The sequence below is a fragment of the Colobus angolensis genome, unplaced genomic scaffold, assembly GCF_000951035.1.
Source record: "Colobus angolensis palliatus isolate OR3802 unplaced genomic scaffold, Cang.pa_1.0 Scaffold8, whole genome shotgun sequence".
NCBI classification, from domain to species: Eukaryota; Metazoa; Chordata; class Mammalia; order Primates; family Cercopithecidae; genus Colobus; species Colobus angolensis.
The window spans coordinates 15,393,875-15,408,526 of NW_012121820.1; the positions used below are offsets into that span (position 1 = coordinate 15,393,875).

At 44.9% G+C, this 14,652-nt stretch overlaps 1 protein-coding gene across 1 annotated transcript in view; it reads right to left on the reverse strand.

Annotated features, from left to right (window-relative positions):
• Positions 1–5,831: 5,831 nt before the first annotated feature.
• LBP (lipopolysaccharide binding protein) overlaps positions 5,832–14,652 on the reverse strand; it is a 32,342-nt gene continuing 23,521 nt past the window's right edge. Inside the window, exons 10-15 of the mRNA XM_011929056.1 lie at positions 13,979–14,146; positions 12,327–12,394; positions 11,811–11,853; positions 9,718–9,781; positions 8,835–8,911; positions 5,832–6,227 (exon numbers count right to left, since the gene is read on the reverse strand). Of these exons, the coding sequence (XP_011784446.1) occupies positions 6,183–6,227; positions 8,835–8,911; positions 9,718–9,781; positions 11,811–11,853; positions 12,327–12,394; positions 13,979–14,146 (465 nt within the window). The 3' untranslated portion in view covers positions 5,832–6,182. The remainder of the gene's footprint in view (positions 6,228–8,834; positions 8,912–9,717; positions 9,782–11,810; positions 11,854–12,326; positions 12,395–13,978; positions 14,147–14,652) is intronic.

Sequence of the window (14,652 nt, forward strand, 5' to 3'; positions counted from 1 at the left end):
CTTCAGAGGTTAAGCTGATATGATGTGACCAAAAGCCCTGCCATGGCTCCCCTTGTTAGACTATCTGTTATGGACCAATGCCCCCAGGTAAACAAAGACACTCTTACCAGGCAAGCATTCCAACGGCTTAGAGATTACCTTCCAGGGGCCAAGGACAAAAGCCATGTCTCTCTTTGAGCAAGGTTAAATTCTTTACTATGTCCTGCTTCACTCCACTGCCATGATACCATATGGACCCCTTCAACGTCCCTGTATACCCAGGCACTACCTCAAGAGAAGGGGAAAGTCTGGAAAGAGGAGAAAGTGAGCAAATGACAATTTGCTAAATTAACTGAAGAGTCAGAGTTATGGGATTTGATTTCTGGGCATTTATTCTACAATGTACCTCCACGTGTATGAATTGGCACATGAATACAGGTATTCACTGAAACATTATTTACAAAAGCAAAAGTTTTAAAACAACCTGAGGACCCATAAGTAGGAACTGGTTAAATAAATTGTACCTTTCAGCAGGAGATCCTATTCATCTTTAAATAAGAAATGAAGAAGTTCTTTTGTACACACACAGATGTGGAATATTATGAAGCTGTGTTAAGTTTTAAAAATCAAATGCAGACGATCTCTGTGTACTAATAGGGAAATATATTTTAGACTTTTCCTGTGAAAGAAGCAAAGTACATTGGCTGTGCTAGCTCCTGCCAGACTTTCTAATCCCTGGGGCCCAATGCTATACTTGGTTTTGGTTTTGTTTGTTTTGTTTTCTTCTCCTGCCCTTTCCACACATGCACACTTATTGATTCTATTGTTTGCCTAACCCTTTGATACTATACCCCACAGCTCTCATCTTTCCACCTATTCAGATCTGTGGCTGCCCCTGACCTTGTTACCTACATGGCCAGGGCTTGTCCATGCTGCCTTCACTTACAGCACAATATGGACTATCCTGGCATGCTAGCGTCTTTTCTTCTAAGCTGCATCTCGGGCTCCTTAGAAAGAAGAAATGCAGGCTGGGCACAGTGGCTCACGCCTGTAATCCCAACACTTTGGGAGACCAAGGCAGGTAGATCACCTGAGGTCAGGAGTTCGAGACCAGCCTGGCCAACATGGTAAAACCCAGTCTCTACTAAAAATACAAAAATTATCTGGGTGGTGGTGGGCCCCTGTAATTCCAGCTACTCAGGAGGCTGAGGCTGGAGAATCACTTCTCCAGGGAGAAGTGAGGTTGCAGTGAGCCGAGATCATGCCATTGCACTCCAGCTTGGGCGACAAGAGAGAAACTCTGTCTCAAAAATAAATAAATAAATAAAAAGAAAGAAGAAATGCAGCCGGGAATGGTGGCTCATGCCTGTAATCTCAGCACTTTGGGAGGCTGAGGTCGGCGGATCACTTGAGCTCACAAGTTCGGGGCTTGCCTGGGCAACATGGCAGAACCCTGTCTCTACAACAAATACATACACACACAGAAATAGCTGGGCATGGTGGTGCATGCCTGTAGTCCCACTACTTTGAAGGCTGAGGTGGGAGGATGGCTTGAGTCCGGGTGGTGAAGGTTATAGTTCGCCAAGACTGTGCCACTGCTCTCCAGCCTGGGAGACAGAGCCAGACTTTGTCTCAAAAACAAACAAACAAACAAACAAACAAACAAACAAAAAAACCATGTCTTGAGACTGAATGGGTTCTGAGACCTTACCTGAGAGTCTCATTAGAAATATCATGTATTCCATTTTCTAGGCTGTTCCTGCTGCTCAGGCCATTCAGACAGAGCTGTGGTTTTGATGATGGAAGGAGACCTCAACTGGCTATAGCCTGCCTGCCTTTTCCTCCAGTGATTTAATTCTCTTACCTAAGCCTAGGCCCCAGGCTGGGGATGTGGAAAATAGGATTGTCAGGAGATGAAAGGATTCTGTTAGAGATGATGAACTGTGCTTAGGTATGAAGACAAATTAAATCAGAATAGTGGCCTGGAAGACACTGGTGGGGCTAGATGTTCTGATCAGGTTGAGGAGAGGAGAGGGGAAATCAGTGAAGGGCAGAAGGGAGGAACAGGCTGTAGTCAAGAGGAGGCGCTCCAAGGTGGCATCTTGGTTTTGTGTGACAATGAATTCTACACAGCAATGAGACTGTGGTCTCTTGAAAGTTCTTTGACAGTCCAGTTCTTCTGGTCATTGAGATCAGAACCTCCTGTCCCAAGGCCAGTCCTTCTCTACAGGTTGGAGCTGTCCGGGATACTCATATGTTTATGGTCAGATTTCAGGGTGTCAGAACCTGCAACGGGACTCTAGGGCCAGCTGTGTTGTCCTGTACTACCCCATCAAGATATAACACTGTTGGGGCTCAGAAAACAATATGTCAGTGCATGGCACGTTGATATGCTGGACTGAAAAATCAGCCTCAAGGTCTCCCTCTGATCTTCCGTCACCTCCTTAGCTCTCTAATCCTCTTTCCTGAAGCACCAACAGGGACTCTGTCTGGAATTTCCTTCTCTGAATAAGAGAACTTCTTTCCAAAAGAAATGCAATTATTTTAAGACCCCCTTCCTAGGAATCTCATCAAAGAGCCAAGAAAGATTAACTGGAGAAAAGACTGGGAATCATAATCTTGCCCAGACAGGCTTCTTCATCTATCCTTTTAGTGCAGCTCAGAGATTACCTGGGGCCCTTCATCTGCATAACAAGGCAACCTTTGTTCATTGTGAAGTTCTGCCCCTCACCTTCCTGCCACCTCCCCCAGTGCACAGAGGAACTTCTTCTTCCAGGCCATACTTCTTTGGGCTCAATCATTTCCCCTGAAAATCACTTACTCCCACCTTAATCTATGCCTTTCCCTATGAAGTAGGGTAGAGAATCATCTGTGCCCATTGGCTTCTTGGGTAATTATTCTTTTCTTCTTTTGAGACAGGGTCTCACTCCTCTGGTACCTGGGCTGGAGTGCAGTGGCGTGATCTTGGCTCACTGCAACCTCTGCCTCCTGGGCTCAAGCGATCCTCCCGTGAGGCTCAAGCGATCTCAGCCTCATGGGTAGCTGAGACTACAGGGGCATGCCCTTATGCCTGGCTATATATATATATTTTTTGTACTTTTTATAGAGATGGAGTTTCACCATGTTGCTCAGGCTGGTCTCAAACTCCTGAGTTCAAGTGATCCACCCACTTTAGACTCCCAAATTGCTGAGATTATAGGCATGTGCCACTGCACCCAGCCTGGGTAATGATTCTTATGTGATTCCCCCATGCTGTCTATGTTAAATAAATTTTGTATGCCTTTTTCTTCTATTAATGTATCTATTGTCCTTTCATTTTCAGCAAACTATCAGAGGGCAAACAGGGAGGCTTTCTCTTGGCCCCTATAGCACTTGTTACAAAATGAAAATGTTTAGTTTCACGGAATAAGAATACCCTTTCCCTGGTTTATGAATAACAAACCTTTTGCCTTTGTCACAAATAAGTATTTTTTCCCTCGTCTTATAGCAAACCTTGTTGCCTCATACCCATCAAGGACTTGCCTGAGCTTCCCTGAGCCTTTTCTTGGAGCTATCCCTGGGAATGTCCTAGAATGTTCTGGAATGCAAGCTTGCCTACAAACTAAACCTGAGTTTTAAAAAAATATGCAGAGAACAAATCACAACTTTTCCAGGCAACATGGCAAACATTTTAATTGTACAGCTGGGGTTTTGACCAGCTGAGCTGCTACCCTATTGTAAGGTCATGAATAGACCACATCAGAGCCCCACCCAGATTCCCACACCTTACCACATCAGTGCACACCAATCTGACTTCTAATCACCAGTGCTTGCATTTCTTTGCCTGAGAGATTTCTATGGCTCCTATAGCCCACTCCCCAGACTAGAAGAACCAGAGAATTAATAACCCCTAGGAGTTCCCCTCAACCTACGACTGATGGGAAGTGGTGTATATATACTTCAGCTCCCCTTACTCTTGGGATACCATGAGATGTGCTCTACATTGAGTCTCAGAGTTTCTCCAGTGGGATTAGCTCCAGTCACCTATGGTAGTAATTGGTTTCATCACTCACCATTTATAGGCTGCCTTCTCCATCTCATTTTCCAGTCCCTGTTGGTACTACCTGGGATCTTCTTCCAAATAAACTATTAGGTTGGTGCAAAAGTAATCGCAGTTTTTGCGATTGAAAGTAATGGCAAAGGCCGGGTGCAGTGGCTCACGCCTATAATCCCAGCACTTTGGAAGGCTGAGGCAGGCAGATCACGAGGTCAGGAGATTGAGACCATCCTGGCTAATATGGTGAAACTCCGTCTTTACTAAAAATGCAAAAAATTAACTGGGCGTGGTGGCGGCACCTGTAGTCCCAGCTACGCAGGAGGCAGAGGCAGGAGAATGGTGTGAACCCGGGAGGTGGAGCTTGCAGTGAGCCGAGATCACACCACTGCATTCCAGCCTAGGCGACAGAGTGAGACTCTGTCTCAAAAAAAAAAAAAAAAAAATGTAACAGCAAAAACCACAATTACTTTTGCACCACCCTAATACTTGTACTCACCTCTTTGTTTCAGGGTCTGCTTCTGGGGACACCAAAGTATGACAGGTGATCTAATTGTGTCATCCACTGACCACCACCTGGTTATTCCCTGGGCACCCATGGAAGCTTAACGTGAATCCATCAAGTTCCAAAGTGATCCTGCTGGGAGCTCTTTCCAGCCTCATTTGACAGGAGAGGACACTGAGGCTTGGAGATATCTTGCCCAGGGACCCAAAACAGGTAGGCTGGAATCAATACTGGCTCTTTTCAGCATACCTAAGTATCACTCTTAAGAGCAGGAACAGGAATGGAGCCTGTGCTGCATGTATTTCTCCCCATGAGGACCCCAAAGCCTGGCAAACAGGAAGTGCTTAGTAAGCACACCCAGCCAATAAATATGGAATCCCCATTGTGGCTAAATAAATCCTTCCACATGGATTACCCAATACAGTCATTATAGCAGTCCCAGAAAGTGACTACTATAATCATCATCATCATTTCATAGATAAGGACCCCAGGGGGAAAGTGACCTTCCCAAGGCCACACGGCTAGTACTGGCTGAAGCCTGTGTCCTTCACCAGTCAGCCATAGGGATGGACAATGGTGGAAAACAAATGAACAAAAGTAGAGAGGAGAGAGGACACGAAGCCACAGCTTACACTGCCACCAGCTGGGTGACAACACATTGTCCCATCTTGGAACACATCTCTGTCACACACAGGGTAAATGGGACTATTCCCTGTGAATTATCTGCTAGCCTGAAGCTCCATCCATCTGCTCATTAACACAATAAAAAAATTATCAGACGAGTCTTCTGACTCCCAGTCCCTGGGAGCCCAACTACATAACTTGGAAACGACTCTTTATTAGTCTGATCAAAGGCTCATTGTTCAGTAATTAGAAATCATGGCCTCTCCCTCTAGGCTTGGGGCTCATAAACAACAGTTGGATGAGCTTTTTATTGGGGTTGGACCAAAAACTTAGACAGATCCATTTCCTCCTAATTTACAACTGCTTCAATGGGGGAAAAGCAGCAGGAGGCTGAGTTTTTGCTCTAGGAGATCATTGGCTCCCCTGGCTGTAGCAGGCGAGAAATGAGGGAGGGAGCGATGTTGAAGTGAGCCCCTGCCTGAGACAGGACAAGGGCCTTAGAGACAAGCACTGATGCCAGGTCCAGGGCTAAGTGATGTACAGAATCCCCGCTTCTCTCATTGAGGCTCCCACAGCAGCGGCGATGAGAAAGGGGCCTTGGAGACCATAGATGGGGTTGACTATCCAACGACCCCTGAGATCAGAAGAGGGCAGGCAGTGATGAGGCCTGCCGGGTGATTCCATCATCTCATCATCTAATAAATATTTATTGAGGACCTACTAAGTGCCAGCACTCTGCTAGGCATGGGGATCAGATGGCAAAAAAAAAAAAAAAAAATTACAGTGCCTGCTTGTAAAGACATCCCAGGCCAGTTGGGGAGGGTGGTCCCTCCTGGAGGGGAAAGCAAAGTCCAGACTCAGAGACAGCATGCATGCACCTGGTGAAGAGGAGGAGGGTGGAGGCAGAGGCCAGGCAGACCTCACCCCCGGAGCCGAGAGCAGAAACGTCTTCATGCTTCAAGAATCTCTGAGACGTGCTGCACAGCTGGAAATGCAACATACAGATCCAGATGTGGCCTCCAAGCTTCATCTTTCTTGTCCTCAAACTCTCATGTATTGGACGTTGGCACCCAAGAACAGGAAGTCCTAGGAAAAACAGGACAGGACAGGATGGTAAAGAGCATCCTCTACTCCAAAAAGATGCATCTGTGATTGAAAGGGCGCCCACGTCTTCTGAAACATAAGCTCTGCCAGAATCCAGGTCAGTGCATAAATCGCGAGTGTGCCTCAGTCCCCAAGCTCGCCATAAAGCACAGCTTTTCCCAGCTGCCTTCTCCAAGGTAGAGATCGATCTGTCGTTCCCTGAGCTGCTGCTGCCTGAAAGGCCTCTAAGTGTCCTTTGTGTCACCTAAATTTTCTCTCCTTGGCAAATAACGAAAAATTGTGAACTGCTAGGGTGTACTCTCCTGCTTTTTTTATGTTTCCATCACCCAGAGGGGCAGGAATTCGGAACCAAAGACCAAGTTCAGTTCTTTCCCACAGGGATCCATCCTTTATTTTAGATGGTTAGACACATGGACAGAGTTGACCTCAAAATTCTAATGAATGTTATAATATATAATAAATCTAATTACTTTCCACGTGTCAAACATTGAGCTAGAAGCTATCATACTTGCCCTCTAATCATCACAAAAGCTCAATGACGTTTAGGTTACGTCCCATTTTACAGAGAAGAAAACTGAGGCCGATGATATGAACTGTCACTCAATCTTTGATTTGAACAATGATCTGTCTGACTACTTAACAAACACTCAAGAGCAGTTAAGTGTTGAGTATCTCAGAGCCCAAAAGGGCTTTGGACATTTGTTTTTTAGATAGAACAGTTGGTCAGTGTTTCTAGGTTCCTATTCATTCCCCCTGCCCTTCATTCCCTTTAATGACTATTATTTTCTGATGTTAACAAAGTACCAGGCACAGTGCAGCATCCCCCTCCTGCTAATGAGTCTGCCAACCCAGTTCATCTCACCTCAAAAGATAACCTGAAAATTGCAAGCACAGATAGACCACAAAATGCTTGGTCAGAATCATAGTTTGAGTAGTGAAAATAGTTTTTCACTATTTCACTTGATATTAAAATAGTTTTTAAGTTAAGCTTAAAAAAGAATCTTGTTAATTTCTAAATATTTTTTTCAGATGGAATCTTGCTCTGTCACCCAGGCTGGAGTGCAGTGGCATGATCTCAGCTCACTGCAGCCTCTGCCTCCTGGGTTCAAGCGATTCTCCTGCCTCAGCCTCCTGAGTAGCTGGGATTACAGGCGCACATCACCATGCCCAGCAAATTTTTGTATTTTTAGTAGAGATGGGGTTTCAGCATGTTGGCCAGGCTGGTCTCAAACTTTTGACCTCATGATCCGCCCGCCTTGGCCTCCCAAAGTGCTGGGATTACAGGCGTGAACCACTGCTCCTGGCCTAAAAAAAAATTTTTTTTAAGTTTAAAAAAAAAGGGAAAGAAAGAAAACAGGCAGGAGCACTAGTAATGCAACTGTGCAAAACAAACAAACAAACTTAAAAAAAAAAACTTAAAACAAAAAGCACTAGAAGTACACCAGAATTCAAACTGTGGTTATAGTGGAGCAATAGGTTTATGAATAATTTTTTAAAATGTATATAGTGTTGGCTGGACATGGTGGCTCATGCCTGTAATCCCAGCACTTTGGGAGGCCGAGGTGAGCCTATCACTTGAGGCCAGGAGTTTGAGACCAGCCTGGCCAGCATTGTGAAACCTTGTCTCTACCAAATATTAAAAAAAAAAAAAAAAAATTTAGTTGGGAGTCGTGGCGGGACACTGTAGTTCCAGCTACTCCAGAGGCTCAGGCACAAGAATCTCCTGAACCCGGGAGGCAGAGGTTGCAGTGAGCCAAGATCGCGCCACTGCACTCTAGCCTGGGTGACAGCCAGACTCTGTCTCAAAAAAAAAAAAAAAAAAAGCACATATGATTATAGTACTTGTTTAAATGGGGAGGCATACCAAACATATATTTATAATAAAGCTCTTCAACCTAAAAATTTAGAAGAAAAGCTTAAAGCTTACAAATGACTTTCAGAACCTGACCTAATGCTAGGACTTACGGTATTTTCTTTCTTTTCTTTTCTTATTCTTTCTTTTTTTTTTTTGATGGAGTCTTGCACTGTTGCATAGGCTGGAGTGCAGTGGCATGATCTTGACTCACTGCAACCTCCACCTCCTGGATTCAAGCAATTCTGCCTCAGCCTCCTGAGTAGCTGGGATTACAGGCACCCGCTACCATGCCCAGCTACTTTTTGTATTTTTAGTAGAGACAGGGTTTCACCATGTTGGCCAGGCTGGTCTCAAACGCCTGACCTAGCGATCTGCCCGCCCCGGCCTCCCAAAGTGCTGGGATTCCAGGCGTGAGCCACTGCGCCGGCCTGCAGTGTTTTCAAAACGAGCTGGTCTTGAACTTCCCTCAGGCCCCTCATGGTAGGGATGGGAGGTCGTGGTGGCATAAGGCTGTGTGAAATGCCACCTGCACCAGCAGAGGTGCCACTTCTGAAGGACACGTGGATGGTTTTGTGGCATATGGTAAGGCCCAGGAGCACCCATCCTGCCCCCCTGGCTAGACTTTGCCAGCTGCAGGGCTGGGCTGGGTGTCACCCATGAGTCATGGCCTCTGAAGCTAGCATGCAAACCACCTCCTCCCTCACACATCCTCAGAGCCCCCTGAGCCCACCAACCTTATGGATCTGGAGTCCGAGGTCGTAGAGCTGAACATGCTTCAGCAGAGGAAGGGGGAAGCCTTCGGCCAACTTATCTGGAGGTTGAAGCACAACATTGAGAGAGATTGGTGAATATATAATAATTAGAGACAGATTTTTACCGAAAATGTTCTCTGCAAACTCTATATTCGGTATATTCCCATTTAATGATTTCCAAGACTATGAAGTAGGTGTGATTATTCTTCCCATTTTACAGATAAGGACACTGAGGCACAGAGTGGTCAAGTAACTTGTTCTAGGTCACACAGTTAGGAAGCGGCAGAAAGGGGATTTAAACCGAGGGAGGCTGGCTTGGAAGCCTAAGCTGTCAGGCATGGTGCTGTCTGGAGGAAGCACACATTCACGATAAGATAAGGAACAGGGCATCCACTCCCTGTCCTTTGCCTCGTCCTGCTCTCTGTTGCAGCCAAAAGAAGCAAAGCTTCATGGAAACAGGGTTTAAGTCTTTTGCTTTCTGTTTTGACTAGGCAGTTGGGCAATTGACTGGGAGATGTGAGTCCAGAGGCGGCCGCCTTGTGCCTTCTATATTAACTTGGTCCTCAGTCTTTGACCTGCCTCTTCAGAACATGGGGCACTTCCATGTGTCCCTCTATGCCACTTATAAGGAGGTTTCCCATGCTCCAAAGAGCTGTGCCAGCCCCCAACCCTCATTAGAGCCCTGGAGGGAGATGAGGCCAACTTCAACGATCCCATGTCACAAGAAGGTTGCTAAGCTCAGAGAGAAGTGACTTGCCCATGGTCATACAGCCCCCAGGAGAGCCCTGTTTTCCCAAGTCCAGCTCTCTTTCTTCCAGACGGCAATGTCTGCTTTTGACTTGGAAAAATCCACAGTGATTCTTACCATTGAATTTGGGGTAGAGGTTGTTGAGGATGTAGTAGTTGAGGAGCGCTTCCAACAGCTCCGCCTGGAGGAGAACAGATACACTTATATCGCCACATGGCCACACGGTGGTTCTGTGTGTGCCAACATAGCAAAACGCTTGGAAAAAGCAAACTATTATTACATCATGTTACTATTTTATAAGATAAAACTCTTTTGAGATGAGCATTTATTATGCAAGTGAATAGAAAAATTTTGGAAAGTTACACACCCAAATGTCTTTCCTCTAAAGGAAGAACGTTAACGTTTGACTTGTCCTTAGCCTTATCTTTAGTGTTCAGTTTTATTTACAGTGAGAATGTTATTCCTGAACTACCTGTATAATTTTAAAAATTTAATAAAAACAAAATAAGCTTCTCTACCAAAATCATGAAACACAACTTTTTTTTTTTTTTTTTTTTTTGAGACGGAGTCTCGCTCTGCCGCCCAGGCTGGAGTGCAGTGGCTGGATCTCAGCTCACTGCAAGCTCTGCCTCCTGGGTTCACGCCATTCTCCTGCCTCAGCCTCCCAAGTAGCTGGGACTATAGGCGCCCGCCACCTCGCCCGGCTAGTTTTTTGTATTTTTTAGTAGAGACGGGGTTTCACCGTGTTAGCCAGGATGGTCTCGATCTCCTGACCTCGTGATCCGCCCATCTTGGCCTCCGAAACACAACTTTTAACCCTCACTATATGCCAAGCAGAGAGCTCAGAGCTTTGCGTGTATGTCTGATTCAATCTTTACAACAGCACCTCAACGTTCATATTAATGTCTCTATTTCACATATCAGGAAACCGAGGCCTACAGAATGAAAGGGACTTACTACAAACTGGGCAGCAGCATCAGGATTTGAATCTAAATTTATCTGAGTCTATAGTTCTTGTTTTTACATTTCATGCTCTGAAAACCCAATAGGATGGATTTTTGTGAAACTTTTTACTCGAATGTTTTACTTTGCAGTAAACATGCACAGATACAATATGAGTGTACCATTATTCACTCCACCCTTTATTCTCTGAAAGGAGTCAGCCTCAGGGTCCCTGCATCTCTCCCCACAGCTTTTGTGTTTGTTTCCACTTCATAAGTGCTTCAGGAAAGTCTGGGAAGCAGGGTACAGGTGGAGGTGGTCAGTGGAGGCCAGCATCATGGAATGGTAAAAGAGAAGCCAACGACTGCACGTTAAAGTCTACCCAGCTCCTCCTTCCCTCTTTCCAGAAAGCTCTTCTCCATCACTTCAGCCCACACTGATTTTCACACTCTCTTTCCTCCTTTTATATGGGCCCGTCTACTTCACCACTTTTTCTACTTTGTGGAAATCACTTCTTAGTTTTACCTGCTCAGTACTCAATCCCTCTTGTTTTGATAACAGAGTCTATTTCCCCCCAGGGAACAACCCTCCTCGCCAGTCTTAGTCCATATGATTTGGATGTAGGTGACTGCAAATTCTACCTCCTGGAATGTAGACGAGATCCATGCTGGGCTAATTGGCCTTGCCCAACTTCTGGCCACAGTGCTTGGCTTAAGACTGGGTGCCTAAGATTAGTCCAATGAGAGTTAGCAGGGAGTTTTTTTTGTTATTTGTAAATTTTTAAAGAAACTGAAACGGTAGGAAACTCTGGGGCTTGCTACCAGTTGGAAGAGCCTGCCTGAGAGTGAAGCTAACACAAATGAAAACAGAACAGAGCGATGGAGAGAGATTCTTGATGCACTAATTTGAACACCTGAATCCAGCTATGCCTGAAACCTCTGATCTTTGTTTTTTCGATTTTTTTTTGCTTTTCAGTTATATAATCCTATATATTTCTCCTCTTTGCTTAAGACAATTTCAATTGGCTGTCTCTTGCAGTTAAAAGAATTCTGTTCAGTAGATGACTTAATTATATACTCTTTTATGTTAGGATATAACTGTTCCTTGGCCCTATGTCTTGTGTTTTCGAGACTTTTACACTTCTCCAGGGCAAAAAATCAACTCTTCTCCTTTTGTATTTCCTATTATAGGTGCCATAGCAATTGCTTAGGAAACACTCCAAATTAATTAACGTTCTAATCATGTCATCAATAAAAACAACAACTTACATTGAATAGTCCAACTTTGGATTCTTTCAGTTCCACTTTTACCCTGTAATGAATCAGAGAAGATTCAAAGGTGTGAGCTTTATGCAAGTCTAAGCAACCTGGGGGTCCCCAGAGGTGACAAAGGATGGGCTTGAGAAGGCACAGGGCCAAAGGTAGGGCGGGAGCAGGAGTAGAAAAGATGACTGAGGAACTAAAAGCAGTGATACAATGATATCAGGAAGACTGTCAGAGGGCAGATGAAATAGTGTCAAAAAGCTCACTCTTTATCATTTCAGGAAGTTAATATAGGTGGTGCCTAAAATTCATACATTAAGAAGTAACAGTCTTAGTGAATTCTTTAACAATTTGAGATTTGCAGGGGCAGGACCAGTGGAGCAGAAGAATTGGGCCAATTGGGGTGAAATGTAAGTGTCCTTTCCAAATGGTTTCCCCCCTCCCACCAGCTACAGAGAAGCAGCTACAGTATACAGATGGAGTCCAGCTGGGCACCCCCATATGGGCAGGAGGCCAACTTACTTTCCTGGCTTCAGGAACCCAGTGATCTTGCTGGTATTGAAGGTCAAGATGGCGGACACATTAGTGGCCTGGAAATGCCAGTAGAAGGAAGCAGGTGTAAGTGATGAAGGTTGTATGCATAGGAAGGATGATGACGAGGGACCAACTGTCTGCTTTCAACAAACAGCTCAATGAGCTAAAGCAGGAAATTTGCCCCTCCCAGAAGGCTCACTGTAGGTGCTCAATCAATATTTGAACTTGGACTTGAACATTTTTACTTGAAATTGTTGTCCATGATAGCAGTTAAACTTTGAACAGACTACTAAGATAAGGTATAGAGTACCTACTCTTGGAAAGCTCTAAAAAGGATCATTTCTAGTTATTTCAGGTCAAAATTCAGCCCTAGTAACAACAATAATAAATTATTATTATTATTTTAGAGATGGAGTGTCTCTCTGTCGCCTGGCTGGAGTGCGGTGGTGCAATCATGGCTCACTGCAGCCTTGATCTCCTGGGCTCAAGTGATCCTCCCGCATCAACCTCCTGAGTAGATAGGATTACAGGTGCATGCCACCAGGCCCGGCTTTTTTTTATTTTTTCTTTTTTGTAGCAATGGAGTCTTGCTATGTTGCCCAGTCTGGTCTCAAACTCCTGACCTCATGTGATTCTCCTGCCTTGACCTCCCAAAGTGCTGAGATTACAGGTGTAAGCCACCACACCCAGACAATAAATTATATTTTAATTTAAAATATATTAATAATGATACTTTTGATAACAATAACAACAATATTAAAATTGCAGAATTTTAGGAAGCCTCTAGGAAGAATTACCCTGGCAGAGATTTGACTTATTGATTTCAAAAGTCAAGAAATAAGAGAGCAGAGTTCTCCATCCAGCGAGCAGGGCCCCCAAAGGACCCAGCATCCCTTCCCTATTAGACAGAGTCCAGCAAAAAAGGAAAACTCACTCTCAATGTTTAATGCAGAGGGAATTTAATACAGGGAATTGGTTATACAAGTGATGGAATTGTTGAGAAGCTAGTAAAGCGTTGGTGAGGCCACCCAGAGATTAGTAGAGATAGGAGGCTGTATCCACCCCAGGACTAGAGGAACAATGAGTGGAGGTGGAATTATGGAAGTCACCACAGAGGAGACAGAGTCACAGTCTGAGCCTCTGCCATGGCAAAGAAAGAGGAAATAGTACTCTGGCTTCATCCTTCCTCCCCAACTTCATTCTCCTGACAGTACCTCCCATTGGCTGACCTGGGTGGAAATCAGAGTGCAAAGAAGCATGGGAAATGTAGTCTTCCAGGGTCAAATATAGACAAAGAACAAAGCAAATAGACAAAGACCCGTCTACATTTCTCCTCACAATAGCCCAGACTAACATAGTGAGAGATACATGCATTAAACAAATACACCTGAGGACAGCTACAAAGTACCTTGGTAGTAAATGCTGAGAAGAAAGATAATAGGGTATTACAAGAAAAAGTGGCAAAGGGCATAGGTAGATTGGGGGTAAGGGCCAGCAAGAAAGCCCTCTCTCGGGAAGTAATATTTAAGTTGAGACCTGGAGGAATTATCCAGGTGGTGAGTGGGGAGAAAAGCATGTGGGGAAAAGGGAAAAGCATGTGGGGAAAAGGGAACAGCATTTGCAAAGGCTCTGAACCTTACCACACTGAGTCGGAAGACAGGCTCCTTGCTGGAGCTGGGCAGGAGCACAAAGGCGTCTATCTCCATATAGGGGTTCACAGACAGATTCCCAGGGCTGAAGTTCAGGAGCGGAGCAGAGGGCACTGATCCCTGGAGCTCCAAGTTCATGTTGGGGTAGAGCCTGGCTAACTGGGAGCAGAATTAGGAGATTACGTCAAGAGAAGAAGATATACAAGTCTGCCAGGAGAGGCCTGAGGGAGTCAGATAAAGCTGGGAATTGCTTTTAATTGATTTTATTGCCCACGAAATTCTCTGTGCCCTTTTCTCCTAACGGCAAAACTGGCCATCTCTCCATGTCAGACACAGAGTCGGTGCCATCTATTTCATGGCTGCATTGTGCTTCATTGTGTACAGGTCTTGTGATGGATGCAACTCTATCAAGTATCAAGTTGTCTTCAAGGTTTTGCCATTGTAATGACCACCTTGGCTATTATTTTCAGGAAAACATTCCTAGAGGTGGAATTGCTGAGTTGAAGGTCAGCAATGCTTTTTTTTTTTTTTTTTTAATGAGACAGAATTTCACTCTTGTCACCCAGGCTGGAGTGCAATGGTGCCATCTTGGCTCACTGCAACCTCTGCCTCTGGGGTTCAAGCATTTCTCCTTCCTCAGCCTCCCAAGTAGCTGGGATTACAGG